Raw genomic sequence first — 25,566 nt, 5'->3', positions numbered from 1 at the left:
TTTTTCTTTTGGCCTGCGCCGGATTGCCAGAGTTAAGGTCTTAAAGTATGACTTAAAAAACCGCATAAATACGAGACAATTTGAATCGAATGCGAAAAGGAACTCTGAAACGGCAGCAGCACGCTCTTCAATGGGTTTTTTGTTTTTGTTTTCTTTTTTTCCATTTATTTGTACAATTAAATCTTTAAACTTGCTGTTTCCCTCGAGTGTTAAAGCATTTGCATTAATTAACTGCAGGGAACAGAGAGCGAGAGAGAAAAAGTCAAACAAATAAGCTGCAAAAGTTCAAGCCAGCACAAAAAGGAAGAAACTTATAATTTATTGCTTTAGTAAATCTAATTAACATATAAGCGGATTTTAGCTTAGCAACTCACAAAACACAAACACACACGCGCCTACTCAAATCACTCAGCATTGCGAATTTGTTTTGCATTTGTTTTTGTTTTTCGGTGTGAACTACGCAACGAGTCGAAAAACTCACGCGATCGCGTTTTCCAACGACAAATATATATACATTTAAATATATATACACAGTATACACAAATATATATATTTGAATATGTGTAGATGGGGGATTTATGCCCGGGGAACGCGCGCATTTATATGTATTAAAACTAAATAATAAATACACAAGTTTGTAGCACATGGCATTGCCGTACACTGTCATCGCACTGTGGCAGATTACCGAACAAGAATTTATTACAAAATTGGTTCGGCCAACTCGAATCCAGTGGGATTAAGTGGATTAAGACTTTCGTCAAATCGATTTCGTATATTTAGAATGACATCTCGCGGGCTAATTTACGTGCCACAATTATCTGTGGCACAAAAATGTAGATGGGGTAATAGCTATATAGAACAGGTTGCTGGTTCCACTGTGCAGTTCTTGTGGAACAATTTTGAAGCCGATGAATGACACATACTAAGCAAGCACCACAGAGCACGAGAAGTTTACCATCTTTTCTTTTTGCCATTTCGCCAAAGCGAAGCAAAAGGGAATGGGCAAAAAAGTTGAAAGTTCGGGCTTAAAGCTAATGGCTGTTTGTTTTATTTTCATTTAGAAGAAAGTTTGCCTTAAACAAGAGTGAAAGATGGAAAAAACCGAACTCAATAAGATTAAAGTGTGTGCAAAATCAGTTAACAGCAGCAAAAGCAAAAGCAACAGCAGCATCATCAGCAGCAGCAATAGAAGCAACAACAAATGAGTGAATTATAGTGACAAATGAATAAAAGCGAAAAGTGACAGTGAATAATGTTGAGAGCGCCCACTCAGCACATCGTGCAAATCGGCTTCGGAACGAAGACGACCACAACAACCACAACAACAGCAGCAACATCGACAGCTGCCTCAACACCAAGTGGCAAGCAGCAACAGCAGCGCAAAACGCTGTTGCAACGCTTCCGGCAGCAGCAACACAAGTTGCCAAAAGTCGCAGCAGAGAAGACACATGACACAGAATATTATTTCAAGCAGCAGCAGCAGCAACAGCAGCATCAGCAAACTTCTTCCTATCAGCAAGGCGACAATTGTTTGTTGTTTCTTGCAACCGCGTTGAACTCAAACTCGGAGCAGTTGCTGAAGAAACCGAAGAAGAAAAAGGAATCGAGTAGCTACAATTTCGCAGCAGCTCTGAGGCGCAACAAGAAGCCAAAACAGCAGCAGCAACTGGCAACTTCCACGGACGACGACGACAGTTGCCGCAGCATCAACAGCATCAACAGCAACAGCAGCACCAGTGGCAGCAGCCACAGTTTGTCTAATAGTTGCATTAACAATCATAACAACACTCATTATACAAACAGTAAAAACAGCAGACACACCAGTAGCAACAACAACGACTACAGTGGTAATTACAATTGCAAAACAAGCGAACAACAAGCGTGGAAAGCCAGTGCAGCACAACAACTGCTCATTAGCGATCGGAATTATCCCAGCAGCAACAACACCAAATACAACATCACCAACAGCGGCAGCAGCAACAACAACCACAACCACAGTGGTGGCCACACCATCATGTCACCCACCTCGCAGGCGCCCACCCGAACCTCCCTCTTCGATTCCTGTCATCGAAAGATCCGCCTGATCGGCGGCGGTCCAGTTGCCTTCTTGGGCGGATTGGTTGCGTAAGTGGAAATAACTTAACCCCTCCTTCTTTCTTCCAACTGACATTTGAGTTGAATTCATAATTTTATTCGCGACTCACAATAGAACCGTATGATTGGTGTGATTCGGGTGGGATTATCATAGTACCAATCCGGTCTTGGAAGCCGCTGTTCCAATCTTTCGCCCATTTAGGTAGCCAAGGTTTCCAGTTATAATGCGTCAGTTGCGTCAATCATACTGTTCGCCGTGTTATTAATTACCTCATTTTGGATAATTTCTTATAGCACGTTTCTAAATATTAGCATATCTCAAAAACTGGAACTAAAAATACAGATTCTAAGCTATTGTAGTGATCTATACTGCTACTTAAGAATATAAATAAACTCAGGTTCTATAATCTATAGTAGCACTTGTTACTTCATCTCTTTATAGTACGAACTACGTTGGTTTTTCTAGGAGATCTATTTATTACCGAATAGTTATACGATCCTGAGAATGATTTATGGTCCAGTTTGTGAATGCCCACTAGTATTTGGATTTGTATAATTACTGCTAATGTATTACCATCGCCATTACGCTCGTTAGCATTCACTCTGCGGCGATCAACTTTCTAAGGTCACGTCACGCAGAATTGCACAAAGTTATAATTTGTCCGCATTAGGGAAATACTTAAGATACCCGTGTCAGAGGTCGAACAAAGGAAGCCGAAATGAAAATGAACAATAAAGAACGCGAAAAGCAGAGCAAAGCCACAGATAAATGTGGTATTTACTCATTTTTATGGCTTTAATTGCGAGCATTTCTCAAGCGGTTTTTGTAGAGTTTTATTTTATTTAGTTTTTTTTTTGTTTTACCGGTGACCACCAAAAGCACTCTGTGGTGCAAATTCAAGGTTCAAGCGGCAATTAAAACATCACAAGTGGAGTGGAGGCAGCCAAGAAACAAACACGCATAGAAGCCGAAACAAAGGCGGCCAACTAAATATATGCATATGCTAGGCCTAAAGGTATCAGAAATGCGCCACGAAGGTCACCAGAATTAGGTGGTGACCCAAACCAAAACCAGAGCTCTGCAAATGGAAACTGTAACTTAACAGCTGATGCTGGCTTATTTCCTTATTTACCATGCCCAAATTGAAACGATTCTCATCAGCAGTGAGATTTATCTGCTCGGTGATTGCTGATCTGGCTTTATTTGAGCAGCAAAGTTAAACGAACTCTCGAATTACCGAGGTGAGACAAGCGCAAAGCGTTGACACTCTGCCACCGAGCTCGCAGAGTGCGCTGAACTGATAATTAGTTAGGAAACCAAATATTGACACACATGAGTATGCATAAGTGCCACAGCAGTAGAATAGAAAGACTATATTAAACGGGAAGATGGACAAGAGCCGCAGGTGGGAGTTGGGTTCTAAATAACAACTTATTCACTGTTTGAGGGTCGTCTTTGTGCATGCAACTCACATACTCACATACTCATATACTCACTCCACCGCCCCCCCAAAACAATGACTAACAGTATGGGCATACAAACTGAGTAAGAAGAGGCGGCAGAACCGCATAACAACAGTCATTTGTTAAGTAACTTCGTGGAGGGAAGACGGTGCCGCATTAGGGGGCGCATTATGAAAATGATAATGATAAACCTGTCAGGCCGACAGATCCACAGAGAGTGTCAATGGCACACTAAGCTACCAGGCCCCATAACAACCCCATCTCCAAGCTCACAATTTACATAATAATAATGCTCCAAAGTTTTGATTGTCTCATTTGCTTTGGTTTTCATCAAGAAGTCCCAAAATTTGAATAAAAAAAACCTATGTAAACAAATGAAAATTTAACAAATATAAAACTGACAAAAACTTCAGGCTTCATAAATGAGTAATATTGTTTTCGGTCGGACGAAGACCTCTTTATGGCCAACTGTACTTTGGAGGTAATTGAAGACAAAGGAATATCCACATTGTGGCTGGTTTACAGCTTAAAAACTTCCTGCTTCTCACGATTTGCAGATATGCTAATGAAAAAAGAGAGTAAGATGTATGAATATGGTATTCTTTTTTGCAATTAGTAGTTAGCACGTTTAAATCACAATAATACATGGTCACTTGGTCACACTAAAGTATAAGGTGCATCATATATTTTCTTGGGCACACTAAAAATGCCTCATTCGACCACTCATTCCTTAAGCTGTCTAGCCAGCTAAAATATTAGTTCGCTTTCTTGTAAGAGTTTCACCAGCTCATTAACGAAGGAGGTGGACACCGCCTCCAAGTCTTGGGTATTATTTTCCCCTTGGGCAATGCCGTTCTTAGGGTCCAGTAAGGCACATACACACACATGTTACTTGCACTTTTTTCCCATTTTCTTACTGGGCATGTCTGGGCATTATTAATCTTGGTGGCCGCCACCACCACTTTTCCCCCAGCCCTTTTAGCCAGCTGCTCAACTTTGGCTCGTTGGGTTTTTCGCTCCACATGCTTGGCCCCAACTTGGGGGCTTTATCATATGGCTGGAGAGCGAGCTCCGTTGGCTGTTACCGTTTCTTCTGCTCCAGCTGGTCGCTAACGTTTTAATTTCCTGTCCCAGTTTAATATGTTTTGTATGCCGGACTTTTATAACTTGCCCATTTAGCTTTTGCTGATTTGCGATTTACGAGCAATCAATTTTTGCAGGGCGACGTAGGAGAATAAGCACAAGATTTCCAGATTTAACTCTAGATGGAGCAGTAGACTTGAGCTTTCCATTCCCATCCATTAGTACCGACTGCTAATCATCTGGGCCTTAACCCGCAGCTGTCACAGCACCTTGGGCACAGGTATTCAAACGAGAACAGGTGCTCCGGCGAAGCCAAGCTTCTTCTGTCGCCGCCGTTCATTGACACTCCACGCACTGGACCACTAAATGACTGACGAACTGACTAACTGACAGACTGGCTAACTGACAGACTGGCTAACTGACAGTCTGGCTAACTGACAGACTGGCTAACTGACTAACTGACTAACCGACTTACTGACTAACTGACTAACCGACTTACTGACTAACTGACTGAAAGGGAACAGCTGGCGAGGAGGCAAAGACAGAGCGCCTGCGGCTCAAGCTCGAATTAGTGCAGCCAGCAGGCGTATCAAGGTATCCAACTGGAGTTCATTACAATTGCCCGACTGACGGCCAGCCAGCGAGTCAGCGATGGAGAACGGGCAATTAGCTCTCAGGGACTCCAAGAATTAGAACTGGCAAAGGTTTCTTGGCATTAGTTATTTTATTGCTATAAGAACCTTTAAATGCCTTTTCAGAAACTTTAAATGCCTTTTCAGCACATTTAAACAAAGTCTTGGCACTCTTTTATAATGTTATTTCTTTGCAATATTCATAACGACTGCTTTCTCTAAGACCACCCAGTAATATTGCGCCATTTGCCTGGTCAAGAACCCCAACTGGGTTCATTCTACTCCTCTGATTCGACCCAAAACAGTAGATTAAACCGCTGAAAATCAACGGAACTTCGAGGCCAGAATCAAAAGTTGAGAACAATTAGTCCATTGAGAGAGGAGCAACAATTGCCATTAAACAAACTGGGTTCCTCCAATTTCGACCCCCAGCCATCCGCAGTTGGCCGACAATTGTGCAACGGTAGCCGGCGGATAACGTTAGTTGCCCAGATGCTGGCTGTAATTATTTGCCCATTAGCAGGCGTATGGCGAATGTTGGAAATTTGGAACACGACTTTTCGGGTCAAATGGGGGAGCAATGCCAAAGCGGCAAAGGTCAACGGAAATTTCCATTTCCCAGAACTTTGATGCCAAAAAGATGACAATGGGCGACTTGACAACCTCATGAACTTGGTTTCAACATAACTGTGTGCCCAGGTAGAACAGAAGAGAAACAATAGGTGTTGCACTAAGTTCTAGAGAAATCCACATCTGAACCTTATCTTATTTTCCTTAACCCCGTTTACAAGAAATAGGGCAAAAGAGCAGCTTAATCAAACTTATTAAAATTCCATTAAAATGTCAGTAATATCAAAGACATTAGAATAATGTCTTTGGTAATATCTTGAGGATATGTGGTCTCCTCTGGCTGCAAAAAGCAGTGGAACCTCGTTAAATTCGACCTAAAAAACGTAGAGACCAACCCGGACCCCTTTAAAGTTCATTAAAATAAGAGCATCATTTGTTAGTTTTTATAAACCATCTACGTTTGTTTTTGCCCGCAGTAATTGCTACCACAAACAGGTAGCTCATAAAACCAAGTCTTTATGGGTTTTCTACAGTGTATTTGTATGGCATTGTATTATTGTATTGTGTTTTCAATTTCACCCGCATGCAAAATTGCAGAAACGGAAAAAGTGAGTAACCGCGACGAGGCCCATAAAAGTTTACCTTGACTTCAAGCCAAGTTCCGGCTGTGGCTCATTTACAAGCTCGCTCTCTTGGCCGCTTTTTAATCCATTTAGCCACATGTGATTGCCGATTGCCCGTCATCCATCTACCTGTCCAGCTGAGGCGTCTCTCTTTTAAATACTTTCCATTATTATTATTATTTTGTGTCTCTCGCTTTTGTCTTCATCAGCGCAACATTAATGTCAGTTGTCGTCACCTCCGCTGCTTTGGCAGGGGGCCTTAGGGGGCTTGGAGTTGGTGGGGTGGTGAGGTGGGGTCTTGGCCAAATGACTCACCCAATTCACACACACACACACACACTGCTGAACGTCGACAGCTGCTGTCGTCAGCTGTGTGCGAGAGAGAGCCGCTCGTCTAAGCCGTCTTCTCTCTGGGCCAATAGAGACTAGTTACCAGTTAGCAGTTACCAGTTAGCAGTTTGCAGGCAGTCACCAGTTGCCTCGTTCCCAGCACGAAAACTGGTCGCTCTCCCAGCAGGCGATTCTAGTTATACCCATCTATTAAATTGTAATGGGGCATACTGGACTTGTGGCATTCAAAGAAATACATAAATTGTGGGAACTCGTTCTGTAGCTCTAAATATAAATGAGCAGCTTATCATTGAACAGCCAAATTATTACCAAGATCATCAGGCTGTATATATTATATTTATAAGAAAGTAATATGAATGAGGTAGACTTCCGACTTTATATAGTATATGCATTCATTATAGCCCGATTAACAATTTCTTCTAGGATCTTCCTTTAGAAGTTTAGTTGTGTGCATATATTGGCTTTATGTACAGAGTATGCCTCCTTTTGGAACTCGTTGCCACCAAACTGCTTGCCAATGTTTTCGTATGCTGAATGGGTGCCGCATTGCCAAACGGGCGAAACGGTACTTTTCGATTTATTGGCGCGGCTTTTGTCTTGTGCCACAGAGAAAGAGATGGCGATATGGAGGTAGGGGGAGATGGGGGCAGAGGAAACATGATTGGGATTCAGACACATTTCGGCAAAAGCTGATTCATATCGGCGCTTTTGGCCGTTTTCCCAAACTCAATCCACTGTCATCCTCCCCTCCTCAGTCATCCGTTCGTTTATCCACCGACATCCGCTATTGACAAAAAAAAATAACGTTAATTAAAATGTATATTTCCTAAGCTCTTTTTTGCCATGTCCGTGTTGGTACACAGAGAGAAAGCAGCTAGTGATTGCAAGTACAATTAGAACCACTGTAAGTGCACGTAATTCATATTGAACTCTCTTTAAAAATAGCCAATTCTTTTGATATGATAGAAAAGCTTGTGTTTTATTTCAAAAATAAAAATACTATGATAATTAGCCATCTGATTTCCGCAGTGCACTTATCTTTGTTAATTTGTACGACGGTAAAGTTTTGTCTTTGTGCTTGATTAATGCGTAATTTTGTATTGTTAATTGTGGCACACATTTGTCGGTGGTCGGCGGGGGGTAATGAGTGGGGTGGAGGGTGTGGTGTGGGGGGTGTGGAGCCGCTCCCACAGCTTGTCTACCGCGTAAATGGAGCGTGGCTCTGATAGATTAATGCGTTCGCCATGAGCTGTTCTGTGCCACAGCTGCTCCATTGTCCGCCACCACACCACATCCCCATCCCCATCGACATCCACATGCAAAATCAATAAAACCCCAAGCTCCACAACTCGCCCGACAAATGCAGCTAGCTCATCGGGCATAATGTGCAATCCACTGCTATTGTGCAGAAAACAATATAATTAAATTGGTATTTACTTCCCTGTGTAGTCCACCCCATAAATAGACGCACAATGTGTTTTAGTTTCCAATGCTTTTGCATTTTGTTGCACTTTTGTAGTATACTTCATCATTCAACTTGTAGGAACAAAGACCTTTTATCACAAAAATACTAACATTACTTAAGCTTTCCTTTTGTAAAAGTTATATACTGTATATATGTATTATTATTTTGCCTTATTCTGATTTGTTTAAAAATACTTACATACCATAAAAGACTTTCCTTTGGCTGAACCATCCCATATTTACCACAATAAATTCGCGTGAATTATTGTCGCCAACACTTTGAAATATTCTTGTAACCTAGCGTTATATTCATGTTGTGCAGTCCTAATTGAATAAATTTCGAGTCATTTGGCCGTTTCTGATTCGTTTTATTAATTTATGGCTGCAATTTTGTGACACCTTCATCAACAGAATGAGATGGGTGATGGTAGATGGGGAATGGAATGATCATCAGTTTGAGCAAGACTAATTGAAAGCCACAACAACGAGCAGGCTGAAAACAACGCGGAACAAAATGAATATTAATTGTTTTAAATAATTTTGAACTTGGCAAAGGCAAACGAAAGCGCTGATGGGGCAAACAGGCAATTTGACGAGCGTTTTTCCCTCCCGCTCTCTCTCTCGCATTGTGTGCCCTTCTATGTATCTCAACTTGATTTTTATTTCGCTGGCAAGCAGCTGTTTTATTAGCCAGTACAGTCTATGAAATAAATTATTTTCATTTCATATTTTTCTAAAGTCAAATGGAGCATTTTTAGACTCATAAGGAGTTTATAATATGTTTAAACCTAATATACAAAAAGGGAATTATTATTATTACTTATTTTCAAAACTATTATCATTACTTATCTAAATCAATATATCTTTAAATATCCTTTAAAAGATAAGAATTCATTTGGCCCCCAAATGTATGCTATGGATATTTAAAACCTGCAGTGTCGACTGAACTTTGGGTTGGGTTAGCCAGGTTCCACTGTACGTATGCTTCGCCTGTTTCTGTCGCTGTTTCAGCAGTCATCATCGACATCGTGATGGGACATTCGTCTGCGTCATTCGGAGCTGAAAAAGAGAATGAAGGGAAAGAGGCTGCGAAAGAACCGAGAGACGCGTGTTTGCATAACAAAATTTATGTGAGCTTCGTTATATTTTATATGCGCAATATGCAGTATGCAATATGCAATGTGCAATTTGCAATACGCGATAGGAAAGCTCAAATGCAAACTGCCGTTACCAATTTCATTCAAAGTGCAGCGTTAGAACGCGCGGGCGAGAGCGGGAGAGCATCGGAACAGCTGATTTCGGTGGATTCTCTTCTCATTCTCTCGCTCTCGTTCTCGCCTCAAATGGCAATGGCAGTGGCTCGGGCCCTCTCTCTCCCGCGCACACAATCAAAGCGTGCTGCGCCGCGCCAAAGGTGCGCGTCGCGACAGACGGACAGTCTTCTGATTCCGCTGCCGAACGGCGGGCGCACGCACGCAGTTGAAAAAAAAAAAACAGAAGAAAAGAACAAGCAAAAAACAAAGGAAGCCCATCAATATTGCCAATAAAAACAACCAAAAATAAAACAATAATAAAAATCGGAAAATAATACGCACAAGAAACAATCAGCGATCACACGTTTCCTTCGGCTAACGGTACGCGTCATAATCAACAAATGAAGCAAACTAAAGCGACTAAGCAAAACAACTGGGTGAACTTCAAGTCAAAGCAAAACAAAATAGGAAAACACGGCGACAAATTGTGGATCAGTCTCGTGATCACTTTTAAAAATGAACCCAAATGAACTTGTTCATTTTCAGAGGCTAAAATGAACGCTATGAAGCAATCAAGTGTTTTGACCAATGATACCACACATTATATTTGATTGATTGTACGAATGTACAATGTAAATGTGATTACTATAGTGCGAAAGTAGTTATTTGAGTGGTCCAGCTTGGTCAGATTTGTTTTCTGTGCCCAAAATCTAACCACAACCGGCGTCTGCGTCAGCGTTCACGCAAACGTGAACGTCAACGGCAAAGGCAAAGGCAGCTTCAGCGTTCGCGTCACCCGATTGTTTCAATGGACTTGAAAAACGCGTTCGACACCCGATTAACCGGCCCCCCGCCCGCGATTTAACCTTCAATTTGAGTGTGGTGATTTGTCCAAGACCGCCTGCGAAATGCGAATGCGAATGACGCCAAATTGTCTCTTTTTCTCAAGTTTCTTTGCACTTGAGTTTCTGTGGCCACTTCAGCTCTGTGACAGTTGCATAGTGGCACATATATGTATATATCTATAAAGCTAATTGGTTAATGTGTTGCTTCTGTATACAATCTAAAAGCTCCATCCAATCAAATAATCTTATCTTGAGTTTTGTTCAAAAAAAGCTCTCGATTCGCTGATTGATAGCTATGATTGGCGCCAAAGAAAACGTATATTGTTATGTTATAATATTTAATTCTATACAAAAAATCTACTGATTGGCTTGGAATTTTTTAGTGCTATGACTCATATAGGCAATCTGCTGATCAGCAAAATCTTAGTCATCATCCGTGAAAAACACGAACGGAAATCAGCTCGCGCTATGCTACTATGTGATAACACATTGTATTCCCACAACGAAACACTGATAAGCGCCCACCTATGTGCAATCGTAGATTGATTCGATTCGATTCGATTCCGATCGTTATCGATGGAACATCACCCAATGGCAACAGGTTGGCTGTTGGCTTGTCATTCACGGTTTGCTTAATCGGCTTTACTACGATTTATTCCGTGCACTTTCCCGTTTTGTGCCATTTGTGCCTCATGCATTCGGTTGACTCACGAATTGACATCGATCAAAGGAGGGCAGACACATCGCCAGTCTTTGTACTTGACTGTGTGAATCGTCTATATGTACATATATATATACATATGTCTGGCCACCCCGCAATTGTGGTTAATTAAGCGCCCGATTTGCCATGATAATTTATACGCACTTGGGGAAACCTTTCGATATTCTATTAATTGACCAACTTTTGCTTTTTTCACACTACGACGCTGTTTGCAAAGGTGTGCTGTGCTGCTGATTCCTGTTGGGCCCAGTAGACAATTACCATCCGTGCCAATCAAAATAAACAGTCGTCCAGTAGTCCAGTTGCGGTGAGTGCGGTGCGGAATGGTGTGAATCCAACTGGATAAATGCACCGCTCGATCGGATGACGTAACTCGCGCCCGGTTGAGTGGCCTCTAGTGCCGCCTCCGCTATTATGCATTCTGTATGAATATATCTGGCGGGTGAACGGTTCCAACCGGTTTCAGATGCAGATACATTTACAGATGCAATGGCATCTGAGTGATGGCAATGGCAAATTGGCGCCGAGATTGTCAATCTTGATACAGTCACATCCCCCTTAAGGCAAATCGGGCTATTGATCCAGAGAATAAATCAAAGAATGTCCACTTTATCAGTTCACTCTTTAGAATTCGACTTTTGGCATACTTATATTTAAAAGACTGATCTCTCCTAAGACCCAACTTAGATCAGACTCAAGGATCAGAAAGGAAAACGAATATGCTGACTTGGTGCACTTCATTCAACTTATCTCGAACTCCAGCGTAATTTAACCCAGCTCTATTTGCGTCTTGGGCTCCAAAGAGTTGCTGCCCCACATTTGGCTTGTGCGGTGTGGTGTGGTGTGGTGTCTGGCCTCTATGTATGCCATTTACTTCAATAGCACCCAGAGCTATCGTGTATCAATGAGACGTTTATGTGATGCCATTATTCTGTCACGTTTCCATGCTCATTTCGGCAGTTTGATTTTTTTTTTTTTATTATTTCAGTTTCTGTATCTTGAACTGGGCCCTTTCGTCGCCAGTGTTGAACACAAAGAGCCAGAGTCAGACCGCAACAATATACATAAATACATACATATAATTTGTGGGAGACAGAGCCCAAGACGGAGCTAGTTAGACAGGCCGTGCTTATGGCCAGGCCATTACATCATCCCCATCGTGTCATGATTGGGGTGACAGGCAACAAAGTCTGCGGCCAATTCAGGCAGTGAAAGCTCCTTGAGGCATCGCAGTGAAACTTCTAGAATTTTGTCACTAGCGCAGAATCAAATCTAGATTTCTTTAATAGCACAATATGTTGAAATAAAAGGTCAAACCACTTGCCTTGTAGGGCGACTTATGATTCCCAACTGGTTCTGGTTTGATTTATTTTCGGTGGTGTCCATATAAAATATTATATCTCTGAATAATTTGCACGCTAATGTTGTGGTGCTTACGCTCCATTCAAAGCAAAGGAAATGTTTTCTTTGAAGAACATATTCAAAGTGCCATGTCTGTCTATGTTCTTCCTCGTTTTTCACTGTATCTTATCAGTCGTTTATTGCTGTTCTTGTTGTTGTCTTTGGCCGCGCGGTTGTTGGTTGGTTGTTGACTGCATTCTGGCTATTAACTTATCGTACGACTCGCCTATATCTCCGCCGCTGCCGCTGTGGTTGTTGTTATGGCAATTTCAACACCTTTGGCCACTTACACCGCAGTTACTTTCGACATCGTCAACAACAATAACCCCTCACACCCACATGGAGTCGTATATAGGCGGCTATATAGCTAAATACTTGCACACAGTTGATAGCAGTTATGGAAAACCACTGTGCGGAGGAGCAAAGGGCGGGGAAAACATTGGTCTTCGTCTGCCATTGTCTATTGTCGTGGATGTGCCTTTGTTTCTGGGCGTAGTTTAGACGTTGTCTGATATTAAGCAATTTTTCCAACTACGTCTCTCTATGAGCTCCATTTTCAATTTCATTTCGCTCGCTGTTCTTCTGTAATAATCAGCCCAGTTAGTACGTGGAGCAATTTGCCCGATTTCATCATCTTTATAATCAACATAAAGAGTTATTTCGTAATAGAAAAATCAGAATAAACATAGTTTGTTATGTGTTGTGTACCATATGTGTGTCATACGAATGGAAATTTTGCAAAGATCCTGAAATCATGCTGAAATACTTTAATGTTTACTTTCAATTTATAAATGAAGCAAACGTTTAAACAACAGAGCAAAATGTGTCATTACAGCGATTAAAATGATAAGCGAGCCAATGAAATTCATGTAAAGCTGAAATAAACAATTTAAGTTATTTGTTTTAAAGTTAAAGCTGTACTAAGAATGGGTAGAAATCACAGTCACGCTTTTGCTATATCAAAGCCAACTAAAAATGTATAATTAGCTAAATGAAAGCAGAGATAGCAACCTGAAACTTGAATGCTTTTGTTTTTGTCTACAATTTTCGAGTGACTTGCGATTTTCGATTTCGAGAATGATATGCATATGTGTATGAAAAGCAGCAGCACCTACCACCACCTATTTACAATGAATATCTCGTGCGATGTGGCAACAGCAAAAGCCTTTTAATTGATAGATCAATATCACGATGATTGGCTTTGTGCGTAGCATATGGCGCGCGAGGCCTATCGCAATAATTTTTCGGGGTAAATGGCACACGAGAGCGAAGTCGGGAAAGCCCGTGAGCTTTTCTAAAATGATGGAGTTGCGGTGCGGAGATGGGCGGTGGGAGGTAAATGGACATGTGTGTTCAGGGCCACTCTAATGGGGCTCATATGGCCCAATTGCCAGTCCCTTCGCTTTGCCACCTCCCTGGGGTGTTGGCTGTTTGGTGTTTGGTGTTTGGGCCATATGCTGCGAATCGCCGATGCGCTGAATAGAACAATAATAAATATAAGATTAGGTCAGGTTCTCGACCATTCATGGTATATATGCATAAAGAATTCCCTTGGCTCTTCGCTCCTTTTGCTAATTGATTCTTTGGCCAGCTCTGAATATTTCAAACTATATTCGCCTTATCTGCGACAAGGTCAAAGCCGAAACCCTCCCACATATAGCCGCTCTTCGTGCCAATATGATTAGTTGGAATTTCAATTCTATTTATCACGAATTTTTTATGCACCCATTTCGGCTATACCTTTCCACTTCGATTTTGGTGGCCTTTAGTTTTAGGCTTTAGCTCGACTCGTAGCGACGCCGCACGAAATGCGATATAAAATCCAAACGTGCGAATATATTTGCGGCCTATTCTGCGACATGGAAGCGAGGTGTTTATGTGATAAGAAAAAAACTAAATTGAAGAACCAAAACGGGGACCTCCATAAAAACCCACATTTTATACGACTTGTATGTGACGTGTTCAAGGAACTTCTTGTGAAATTGCCAAGAAACCGAGAGAAGTCGACTTATCGCGCCACACAACACGTCACTTTGATTGGCACAGTGTGTAAATTGTGTGTGCGAGCGTGTGTGTGTGTGTTAATGGTTTGTTCGCCAGTAGTTCCCATTCGATCGGAGGAGTAATAAAGTCGTCGCGCGAATCGATAATCGACTAAGAGCTTTTTCCCAGTGAACGTGTTTTACAGTTCAAGATCTGGAAAAATGTGTCACACGAGCGGAGGGTGAGAACTGGAAAGGGAAAGTTTGCAAATCGAATGTAGTTGGCTTTAAACCTGATTTAATGTTACACGGATGTACAAGTTTAAACAGAATCCTTAGTTTTTATGTATTAAATAGAATTCTTGCACTTAAACCTACAGTAACAAATGTAAAGAAATAATTCAAAGAAAGTCCATCCACTTAATTTGCATGTATGTAAGTTAGAGTGAGGGAAGGGTTAGATTTCCGGCCGAATCAAGTGCTCCACGTCCTTGATTACAGGGTACAGGGCGCGCCTAGAGGGCCGCCTATCTTAGTGTGCCATCGCAGACTGCATCCGGCCATTTAAACTGGAAGGCGAGAGCAATCCATTCACGTCGACCTTTCGTCGCCTCTGACCTGACACGCAAATTTGGCGTGCGACAAAAACGAAGGTGGCTCCACAGATCGATGTGCGATGTGGAGGTCCTTGGCATTATTCGGCACTTGATGGAATAACTATTAGTTAGAGTGCCACCGCTAATGCCACATGCCACTTCATGTGGCACTTAAATGCGGGCGGATTTGCATTATCTGAATGAAAAACTAAACTGGAAAGTCGGTTGTCTGGGGGTTACCTGTTACCTATTACCTGCGCTCCACGCCTCGCCGCCTCCCAGCAAATAGTGGTGAACAAAAGCGCACAATTGTCTGATATTCAAATGTACACACGATGACTATGTATACTGATGTATATATATAGTCCACTGCATATGTATATAATATACGTACACATGTGTTTAGGCCTTTCGAGTTTTATCAGCACGCTTCGCCGATATCGTGCGGGAACAACGGGCGGTGGGTGGCATAATTATAATCACAACTAAGTTTATTTGTTTAAATGCCTAGAGAGTCGCATTTGCCACCGTCTCTCCGCTCGACTGATAAATGTTTATTAAACTCGGTTATGCCCATGAGCACGGCTACACACACTCTTTTTTTTTTTTGAGTTCTTTGCATAAATATAAACAGTATGAGGGCAAATATGAAAAGACTTGTGGATTCTTAGTTTTGATAAGCATTATGCTTTTTATTCTTTTGCGTTGAGGCGGCTTTTGAAACTAGCAGAAGGCACGTGATCGAAAAAGATACGATGAGTATGAAGTTTTTGATATGCCAGCTAGTTCTTGCGGTAGAAAGCGTACCACTATTTTGCTTTATTATCCAGAATATAAAATAATATATCAAAAAGGGGTTTTCATAGTGGTTTTTGAAGCACATGTTATTCAGGCCCTTGAACCTCTCAAGTAGCAGGGATTTCTCGGGGCTTTTGAATGTCATGTATTTACGATATCAACTCATTTGTAAGTCTTGTTTTGATATCACCGACTTCGTAGTTTTCAAGGTCTCAGGTTTTTCCTTCCTAAGATATAGTAATGTTGTAAGGCGTCTAAACTCCTTATCTATCAATGAAAAACTGTGCTAGCTCATAGGTTTTCACTTGGTGCCTCTGGTGGGACACTCTTCTTGTTCTCTCTGAGTTCCACCGAATACCACGAGTTCTTTTTGCTGGAGCGGACAGAGGGTTATGCTTTTCAAGCGATAACATTTGAAGCCAGTCACTTGGGCGCTGCGGAGCTTTCGGTTTGGTTTTGCTTCTGGGGTTCTCTTGGGTTTTGTTTTTGGGCTAAATGTTTCCCTTTCGGATCGCAGGAGGCAAGATGACCAAAGCAACGTAAAGAATACCAAAAAATGAAAGAAACTGTAAGCTCAAAGGTGCCAACAAGAATAGGAGTAACGTTTGTGTCTGAATCGGATCCAAAGAAAAAGCTAAAAAGTTCGCCATCAACGTCGACCTCAACAATATCAACGACAACCACAACAACAACAACAACCACCACCGCCACGCCCCCACCGCCCCAAACTTCTTATGTGATTAAATGTCTGTTGAAGACCGCTCGTTTTATGTGGCAAGTGACGACAATACCCTCTAAAATCGGTGATACCATTGGTACCCTGTACCGTTATGCTCAGGATTCAGTTGATAGTTTTCTATGCGTAGCTGGGTGAGACTCCTTCACAGATCTACATTCTTTATTCATTAAAATGCTGATTATTTGCAAAATTCATTATTTAATTGGATTTTATCTTTTGTATTTACAGCAAGGCCCGTCGCAAGGAACGCGATGGCGATCAAAATTCAACAGACACCAAATTGTATTTGGAGGAAAGTGTCCTAGAACGTAAATTACCTGAAGCTGATCTCAAAGCCCTAGTGGATCTTCCAGCTGGCTTGGACTACAATGAATGGCTAGCGTCACACAGTAAGTATCTAAACTGAAACGTAAAAATATAAGAACATTACGCTCACCATATCCATTGCCACCCACTCCTTGCCACTTAAAGTTCACGTGATTATCGGTGTTTTCGGATTTCTTTCCAAATTGCCTCTATTTACTCACATCTGTCTCATTTGCCTGCATTGTTGTTGGCAGCTTTGTCGTGTGATTTACAAATGAGTTTAACGAGCGTCGTCAGCTGCTGTTTGGCAAAAGTTTGATAGCCTAATCGCCAGTGGCAACGCTCGAGTGCCCCGATTTACGATGCACTCCCCACGGTGCACTATATGTGCATTATCGTCCAGCCAATGAACTTGAACAGAAGATTTCTGTCTGGACGATAGCATTATCTGGCTGCAGTTTAAGAAGTGCAAGCGTACACTGGAAAGTTTCACATCAGGCCATTTCTTTGTTTCTGAAAGCTTATTGTACCAGAAACACAAAAGGATATTTTCCTCTGTATTCATTCAAAACTGTCTTCGTGACTGGCTTAGTGAAATTACCAAGTTTGCTTTGAAAGATGCCGCCTCAGTTGGTTTCTCGCTAAGTAAAGCCACACACTGCTTTAATTACATTTTAATAGACGTCTAATATCATCGCAAAACCAATATACGGTGAGTCACAGCCTAATTGGCTGGTTGCCCCACCGCCTGGAGGGATTTTTTTTGCTTACATCACTTGGCGGAGGAGAACCGAATCGATTTTGAGAAATTACATCATCTTGTAAATAATCTGTGTGCTGGGTGGCAGAATGCAAATTACACAGCTCTTTGTTGACTCAAATGAGGCAAATAATTGGCAATGTATCAGCAAATTGTAGCCACCAAAAGCGCCCGGAGGCATCAGAAGCAATCCCTCTGCCCTCCATTTGCTCCTCCGCCTCCTCCTTGTCCACCAGCGTTTTCATTATCATCCTCCCTTCGTTTTTGGAAGAACAATCAAAGCCCAACTGTTTGTCGTGGGCGATGATCAGGGTCATTTCACGTCGCCCGATGGCGTCAGCTGCAAGTTCATATGCAAATTTAATATTTGAAATTGCTGACTTCAGAGGCACATCTCCCCTCGCCCCCTGCTGCCTTCGCCAATCTTATCGGCGACTTGGGCTAAGGAAAGCGAGTTAAGCCATCGGTTTATTTTGCTCCAATTTCCGATTCTGCTGGCATTTCATAATGCAGCTCTGCCACTGACGTCATGGGCACACTTGTGCCAATATTGGGTCGGCATTGACCTTACCGGGTGGTTCCGCTCAATAAATATCATCATATGCTCACTGCTGGGCCTTATCTCTGGAAAGCAGACACTGAAAGAAACCAATAAAACCCGCAGCCGTCGAATTCCGATGATAAGATTGCTTCTGCTTTTGAAAGTAATCTGTGCACCAGCTATTATTAAACGAAGAGTTGGCCATTATTTAGCAGGTTGTTGATCTTTAATTTACACACCACCCAACTTTTCAAAGTCTTTATTATATTAGTTATTGTCTTAAAATAATGTTTTTTAAGAGCTTATAAGCAGATAAACCATATGTTATATATTAAAGTGCCTATTCCAATGCTAATCAATATTTCTTACCTTCTTTTCAGCCCTCGCTCTATTTGAGCACGTGAATTTGGTCTATGGAACTATTAGTGAATTTTGTACACAATCCGGTTGCGCTGACATGACCGGACCCGGCAACAGGTGAGTCCTCATCCGATATTTCTGTTCAATGAAATTTATTAACTAAGTGATATATTCTTTGTGACAGAACGTACTTATGGTTCGACGAGAAGGGCAAGAAGACGCGCGTCGCAGCACCACAGTACATCGACTATGTGATGACGTTCACACAGAAGACGGTCAGCGATGAGTCGATATTCCCAACCAAATACGCCAACGAGTTCCCCGGCTCGTTCGAGTCGATTGCGCGGAAGATACTACGCTTGCAATTTCATGTGATAGCGCATCTGTATGCGGCGCATTTCAGAGAAATCGCGCTGCTCGGCTTGCACACCCATCTAAATCTGACGTTCGCGCACCTCACCGCTCTGCACCGGCGCTTCAATCTGATCGACGAGAAGGAGACGGACGTGCTGCGCGACCTTGAGGTGGCCCTGCGCCTCACCGACGACACCGGTGGATGCCAGGATGCTACCTCCACGACGTCGTCGGTCCATGACCACTCCTCCGGCGATCTCCACCATCAGGCGCTGCAACAGCAGCAGCAGCACCAGCAGCAACACCATAACAGCAGCAGCAACAGCACCTCATCGGCGGAGGCGTTGCACGTCAATTCACAAAGCAACAATGGCAGCACATCCGCCTCGGCATCGGTGTCCCTAATCGATGGCGATGCGGTGGCGCCGCCAATTTGCACGCAACCCGAGGCGGGTGCGGGCTGCAAGCCAGCGGGCAGCAGCGGTTTGCTGGGCGGTATACTGGGCGACCTGACCAGCGGCGAATTTGGTGATACAACGCGCTACTGCACCTCGGCAGTTCCTCAGGCGGCGGCATCAGCGGCAGCGGGTGCGGGTGGGGTTGGGGTTGGGGCAGCGATCGGTGCCACGGATGCTGCCGCATTGAACAACGGCGCGGGCGCACTACATTTAAACTTTAGCAACAATAATAACAATAATCATAATCTGAATCACCATCACCACCATCATCACCACCATGGCCACCATGGCCACCATCATGCGGCCCAGCAGCAGCAGCAGCAGCACAGTGGACTCATACAGTGCAATGCGGCGGGCGGCGGAGGGAATGCAACAGGGGTAGCCACTGGCGGAGCAACTGCAGCAGCGTCCTCGACCACCACGGCATAGTGGGGTAGTAGCTACGAAGAGAGCGGCAGCGGCAGCGGCAGCAGCAACAGCAACAACAAAAAACATTAGAAATACTAGATTTACGCAAAAATGTTATTTAATGTTACTTCTATGATCCTAAAGTTGAAAATATTGTAAAAATAATAAAAAAAAAAACAAAAAAAAGAGAAAACATTAAAATGCATAAACAGCTAATTGCAAACAACAAGCAGGCATTACATAAATGACACACAGCTACTAAGTTATTCAAAAGCTAATCGAAGTTGGCATCGTAGTTCCGTAACGTTGATTTAGATATGTACTTATTGTATAGAACGACAGAGAAGAGCTGCAAGCATAGAGTTTAGAGTTGTCGCGTGCTTATGCTTTACACGTATTTTAACCTTTCTCTTCTGCAACAATTAAAATGTCCTGACTGAAGCCAGAGTGCAAGTGCAAAGTCAACGCCTTCAAGGCAACCATAATAAAGAGTTTTGAACTGCTACAAAAGACGACAAGAGTTCACTTTTAAAATATTATACAGCAACGGAATGCTCTCATTTCAGCTTGGTTTTCTTGAAATATTGTTTAGAGCCAAACTTCTTACATTATTTACCTCAAGAAATACGTTAAATAAACCAAACTTATATAATTATAGTTGTTTCGAAACGTAGTATTTTCTAGTGACATCACCTTTTCATATCTTTTTTGTAACGACTTTCGTTTTCGTATTTGGTTTTAATAACGCGTTTTAGTAGGCTTCCAATTAGTTGGTTGTTGTTTAAGGAACTGTAACTACATTATTTTGTAATATATTTCTGTTGTAATTCGAATCTAAGCAGTCACATTTTAAAATAGCCGATTACTGGTTCAATTGTTCAGGAATATTGACACACATATTCTACTAGGCGGTGAAACGCGTTTTAAAATAGCTAACTCACCCGTATTTTACATGCAGTGTACTTGGCACAGCCAGCCTGAAAGTATGCACCGAAAAGTTAACTACACAAACTGCAGAATGGCGCCTACCGGTATGCACCAAATATGTCACGACTTACGTACCACACACGTTCCACACACACACACACACCCACAAATCGCACCGAATAATCTCCGAAAAGTATGCAGCGGAAATCGCAATCCACACGTTGTTAAAGTATGGCAATTTTAAACCAAGTTTGCAATGAATAATTGGAAACATTTAATAATAAATATGTAGGGCGATACCAGATTTATGCTTCGGATTTCTAACCAATTAAACAGACGGGACTTGTATGTTGTGCTGTATTGTGTTGTGTTTATATACCCATAACAAGAACCAATGGCAATGAAAGAAACTTACTTTAGAAACAGAAGCGCTCGACGTAGTATATTAGAAGCCAATTTTTGTGTATTACAACGGTTCACCTGTCCCGATGTAGATAATTGCAACTCGATCCACTCCAGTCTCACTGAACTGCTGTCCAGGCCTAAGCTACAAAGAACTATACTCTTAACGACACCCACTTTCAATCTGTTGAACTTTGAATGCGATGCAATGAACTCGAACACAAAAAACAAAAAACAAAAGAAAAAAACACAAGGCAAATGATACATGTATTTATATGTAGGTATGTGAGTTATTAATAGAATACAGGTGGAATTAAATGCAAAGACAAACCTTTTAAGTCAGCAAAAACAAATAAAAGCAAACATGGCAAGAGCATGGGAGAAGATAATAAAATAAACTGTTATGTTCAATTGAGATGTGATGTTTTATTACTGGTTATTACGGGTGGGAGTATTACTTGAATATCCATAGCAGATATCCTTGCAAAAGTGAAATCGAAACTGAAAAACTACATCAACTTTCATGGAATTCTAAATCAAACAACAGTCAATCAGTTCGCTTACCTATTTCGACATTTCTAGGCTCACACTTTTCAATAAGCTAAATTTACTGTTCGAAATCAAATCGGGAAAAGCTGGATCGCCCTGCTAAGATGAGTATCTGGTAAGAGGTTCAGCTTAGGAATGTGAATTTCCTCTACGATGTTATTATATTATTTAATCGCAGGCCCATTCGTACATCTCCAAATTCCAGGCCGCGTAGTTGCCTCGTGGAGCTCGGACGTAACAGTCGCCACACGGATTGCACCTTTATCATTGAGGAGGAGGGCGGTGGCAGTCAATCCTTTGCCTGCCACAAATTGCTCTTCAGCTGCGCCTCCGAAGTGTTCGATCGCATGCTTTATGGCGACTACAGTGAGGGTACCAGCGGTGTTGTACGGCTAAACGATGTGCAGCCGGATATTTTCGAGAAATTCCGGGACTACATCTACGGCTATGAGTACGACAAGCTGCAGAAGTACGAATTCGATACTCTGATCCGCCTGTGCGAGTTTGGTAACAAGTATCTGGTGCAATCCCTCGAAGAGGACTGTGTGAAGGAGTTGCTGGCGCGCAAGAACACCTTTGACATGGGGGAGTTACTTCGCCTGTTCCAGTGTGCTCATCGCATGAATCGGAAGACTTTGATAGAACAGATGGCCTGGGAGCTCAAGTGCTCCTTCAAGAACACCATGGACCACTCGGGCGTATACGAGTTCAACTGCGATGTCTTTAAACACTACATAGAAGTGATTGCCACCAAAATATCGGAGGCAGATCGTTTTCGCCTGCTGGAAATGTACCTAAAATACAATGACATCGAGGAAGTGGAGCACGTGCCACAGGTGGCTATCACGGATGCCACTGAAGCCACCACCACCACAACCACCACCACTGATGATGTGGAAAATGAAGAAGCGGAGCTGCCAACCACCAGCAATTCTGGCATCGTAAACAAGGAGGAAAAGAAGCCGAGCTATGTGGCCGATCTAATTGGCCTGATTGATTTCGGCAAACTGTCGCCCAAGGAGTTCTACGAGGGACCCGGCAAGTCCGGTTTCCTTAGCCTGGCCGAGAAGTACGAGCACATGTACCAAATCGCCAAGAACAGCGCTTCGGCCAGAGATGAACTCCAGCTGACCACGGACAAGACACCTCCACTCTCCGAGTCCCGCCGCATCGTTACCATGGGTGGCAGTTACTCGCGCGACCATATAACAGCTGCTTCCTTGGCCTCGCAATACCTTCCCCGACCCATGCGACGATATCGCGCCTGGTCTGCCCACTGTGACATCTAATCCGGAATCATATATAAACGCATTTGTATCGAATCCCAGATGTACTTTATACAAATTCGAAGCTTTGTTCTAGCTTCATATTAAGACCCAAAATTAAATGAATTGATATGGTAATTTTATTTATAGCGAAAGGTTTCTATCTATATATATTTAGAAATATAATATGTATCTTGCTTTCGTAAATATAAGCCACCGATTCACAAATTGTTTGCCCACCAAACGTGTTTACAAATTAGAAATGCTGATAAACAAATCGGCACAAAACAGCATTCTTATCACCATTTCAGCATTCACAGCGTTAAATACTCAACAAAAAAGTTTATGTTCGGTGTTATATTAATATATATACGCTGCTTACAAATTTCTATTCTCTGTTATACTGCTTTTAATGCCTATTTTTCTTGTAGTAGTATCCCCTAATGTTTTTATTAGTTCACGTAAATAGGAAAAATGATCTTGATTTGTTTTGCTGAGTAACCCAGATGCATCCCGATGTGAAAGTGCTTGTATGTCACACTCACAAAGGCAAATTCATTTTGCTGGAAGCCGGCAATCTCAGAGAATCGTTCTCCGCTCAAAACAGTTCCCAGTTGAGTTTGGATCACGAAGCGAGGCGGTCGCATCAGAGTGAGCCAGAAATCAGATCGCCGGCTAATTGAGGAAATGGCAATCTCCGCTTGGACGCTTCTGGTGGCGCTGGTCGTTGTGTGGATTTCTGGAGCGGAGCTCGTCGACGCACAGGTGCCGGGTCCACGGACTCGATACCAGCCCAACTGGGCCAGCTTGGACCAGAGGCCACTGCCCCAATGGTACGACGAGGCCAAGGTGGGCATCTTTCTGCACTACGGCGTTTACTCCGTGCCCAGTTTCGGGTCCGAGTGGTTCTGGACTAACTGGAAAAGTATGTATGCTTTATAAATATTGTTTTATTTATTTAACTTCGCTTACAGATCTCCGTAATCCGCAATACGTTCAATTCATGCAGCGTAATTACAAGCCCGACTTCACTTATCAGGAATTCGCGAGCCAATTCACAGCGGAGCTATTCAATGCCACCCAGTGGGCGTTACTTTTCAAAGATAGCGGGGCCAGGTACTCATACACACACATGGTTATCTGTGCTTATTAATTGTTATCTGTACAATTCCGCCGATCATTAATCACTATATATCACAATCCCCATCTGCAGATACGTAGTGCTCACCAGCAAGCATCACGATGGCTTCACGCTGTGGCCCTCGAAGAACAGCTACGGATGGAATTCCGTGGATGTGGGACCCAAGCGGGACATAGTCAGTAAGTGGGTCGGATAGTAGCCAACAATAAGCTGGATACATATAGATGGATTCTATAGCTTTAACTATAGGCAACAATCCAGATCATCTCCTTAATATGTAGAGTATTGATTAAAACTTCCATTTTCCCAGAGGAACTGGCTGCCGCCATTCGAAAGGAGACCGACCTTCGGTTCGGACTCTACTACTCCCTATTCGAGTGGTTCAACCCGCTGTGGACCGACGACAAGCTGCATCTGCTGATGCAACAGCACTTTGTGGAGCGCAAGGTGCGGCCGGAGCAAATGGAGCTGGTGCAGCAGTACCTGCCGGAGATCATCTGGTCGGATGGCGATTGGGAGGCGCCGGCGAAGTACTGGCGCTCCGAGGAGTTCATCGCCTGGCTGTACAATGATAGTCCTGTGCGGGACACGGTGGTGACCAACGATCGCTGGGGCTTCGGCACCGCCTGCCTGCATGGCGACTTCTACAATTGTGCCGATCGCTTCAATCCCGGTGTTCTGCAGGCCCACAAGTGGGAAAATGCCTTCACGCTGGATCGCACCAGCTGGGGTCAGCGATTCGATGTCTCTTTGGCCGATTTCATGAGCTCCAAGGATGTCATCAAAGGTGGGTACATATAATACATTAAATCATTTAATCTCTCTCTGAAATTGTGCAGAGATTGTCACCACTGTGAGCTGCAATGGCAATGTGCTGATCAATGTGGGACCAACCAGGTTTGGCACCATCCTGCCCATTTTCGAGGAGCGTCTCAGGGACATGGGTCGCTGGCTGAAGTTCAATGGCGAGGGTATCTACGGCAGTCAGCCCTGGATTTATCAGAATGACACCATCAACGGAAATGTTTGGTATACGCGACAATCGGAGGCGATCGATGGCAAAGTCACCGTTTACGCATTTGTGCTGGAGTATCCGTACGACACCAATGAACTGGATATCTATCCGCTGGGCAAGGACATCAACGTGTTCCAAAATATAATGTTGACCGGAATCGACATGGGCACCGGTGGAGATGTGCTGAATGAGCAAAGCACCCAGGTCGTCATGCTGGGCATGGAGGACACCAAAATTAAGGTATGTAACGAAAGCTACTGAGTAAAAGATGCCACATAACTTTGTTCTTATACATTCTCTTTAGTGGACTGCTAAGCACAACAGGCTGCACATCGAGTTTCCTCCCAAAAATCACATCGATAAGAGAGGCCTTGACTATGCATGGACTTTCAAAATAACTATAGCGTAGTGATGGCCATTTGCAAATAGAGTGACATTATTACAATGTATTATTAACCAGACAT

General features: G+C 42.9%; 3 protein-coding genes across 8 annotated transcripts in view; all 3 read left to right on the top strand.

Annotated features, from left to right (window-relative positions):
• LOC122618426 (MOB kinase activator-like 2) overlaps positions 1–20,014 on the top strand; it is a 39,305-nt gene extending 19,291 nt beyond the window's left edge. For 2 of the 5 annotated variants that reach the window (XM_043794858.1, XM_043794855.1), the window contains exons 2-4: positions 16,845–17,005; positions 18,604–18,700; positions 18,768–20,014. In XM_043794858.1, coding sequence (XP_043650793.1) covers positions 16,845–17,005; positions 18,604–18,700; positions 18,768–19,824 — 1,315 coding nt within the window. In that variant the 3' untranslated portion in view covers positions 19,825–20,014. Of the gene's footprint in view, positions 1–1,061; positions 2,125–9,735; positions 9,916–15,989; positions 16,748–16,844; positions 17,006–18,603; positions 18,701–18,767 lie in introns of those variants that run through there. The other 3 variants (XM_043794856.1, XM_043794854.1, XM_043794857.1) reach the window with 3 other exon arrangements.
• A 1,626-nt stretch (positions 20,015–21,640) lies between these two features.
• On the top strand, positions 21,641–23,095 carry LOC122617435. 2 transcript variants are annotated; one of them, XM_043793289.1, is made up of 2 exons: positions 21,641–21,796; positions 21,860–23,095. In XM_043793289.1, the coding sequence occupies exons 1-2, from the start codon at positions 21,786–21,788 to the stop codon at positions 22,968–22,970; spliced, it is 1,122 nt and encodes a 373-aa protein (XP_043649224.1). In that variant the 5' UTR covers positions 21,641–21,785; the 3' UTR covers positions 22,971–23,095. The 2 variants fall into 2 exon arrangements, with proteins under 2 accessions (XP_043649224.1, XP_043649226.1); XM_043793291.1 differs by having other exon boundaries at positions 21,654–21,796; positions 21,887–23,095.
• A 453-nt stretch (positions 23,096–23,548) lies between these two features.
• LOC122617434 (putative alpha-L-fucosidase) lies at positions 23,549–25,563 on the top strand. The gene is made up of 6 exons (XM_043793288.1): positions 23,549–23,871; positions 23,921–24,062; positions 24,160–24,266; positions 24,398–24,874; positions 24,927–25,342; positions 25,407–25,563. Exons 1-6 carry the CDS (start codon positions 23,634–23,636, stop codon positions 25,509–25,511), a joined length of 1,485 nt encoding a protein of 494 aa, XP_043649223.1. The 5' UTR covers positions 23,549–23,633; the 3' UTR covers positions 25,512–25,563.
• The last annotated feature ends 3 nt before the right edge of the window (positions 25,564–25,566 follow it).

The sequence above is a fragment of the Drosophila teissieri genome, chromosome 3L, assembly GCF_016746235.2.
Source record: "Drosophila teissieri strain GT53w chromosome 3L, Prin_Dtei_1.1, whole genome shotgun sequence".
In the NCBI taxonomy this organism is placed as follows: domain Eukaryota; kingdom Metazoa; phylum Arthropoda; class Insecta; order Diptera; family Drosophilidae; genus Drosophila; species Drosophila teissieri.
This window is presented reverse-complemented; position numbering and strand designations above follow the sequence as displayed.

Bases quoted from the DNA above. Each gene is read 5' to 3' on its own strand.
- LOC122617434 (XM_043793288.1), top strand. From the start codon at position 23,634: ATGGCAATCTCCGCTTGGACGCTTCTGGTGGCGCTGGTCGTTGTGTGG. The intron at 24,063-24,159 runs GTACTCATACAC...CCCCATCTGCAG, and splicing joins TTCAAAGATAGCGGGGCCAG to ATACGTAGTGCTCACCAGCA. The intron at 24,267-24,397 runs GTAAGTGGGTCG...CCATTTTCCCAG, and splicing joins ACCCAAGCGGGACATAGTCA to AGGAACTGGCTGCCGCCATT.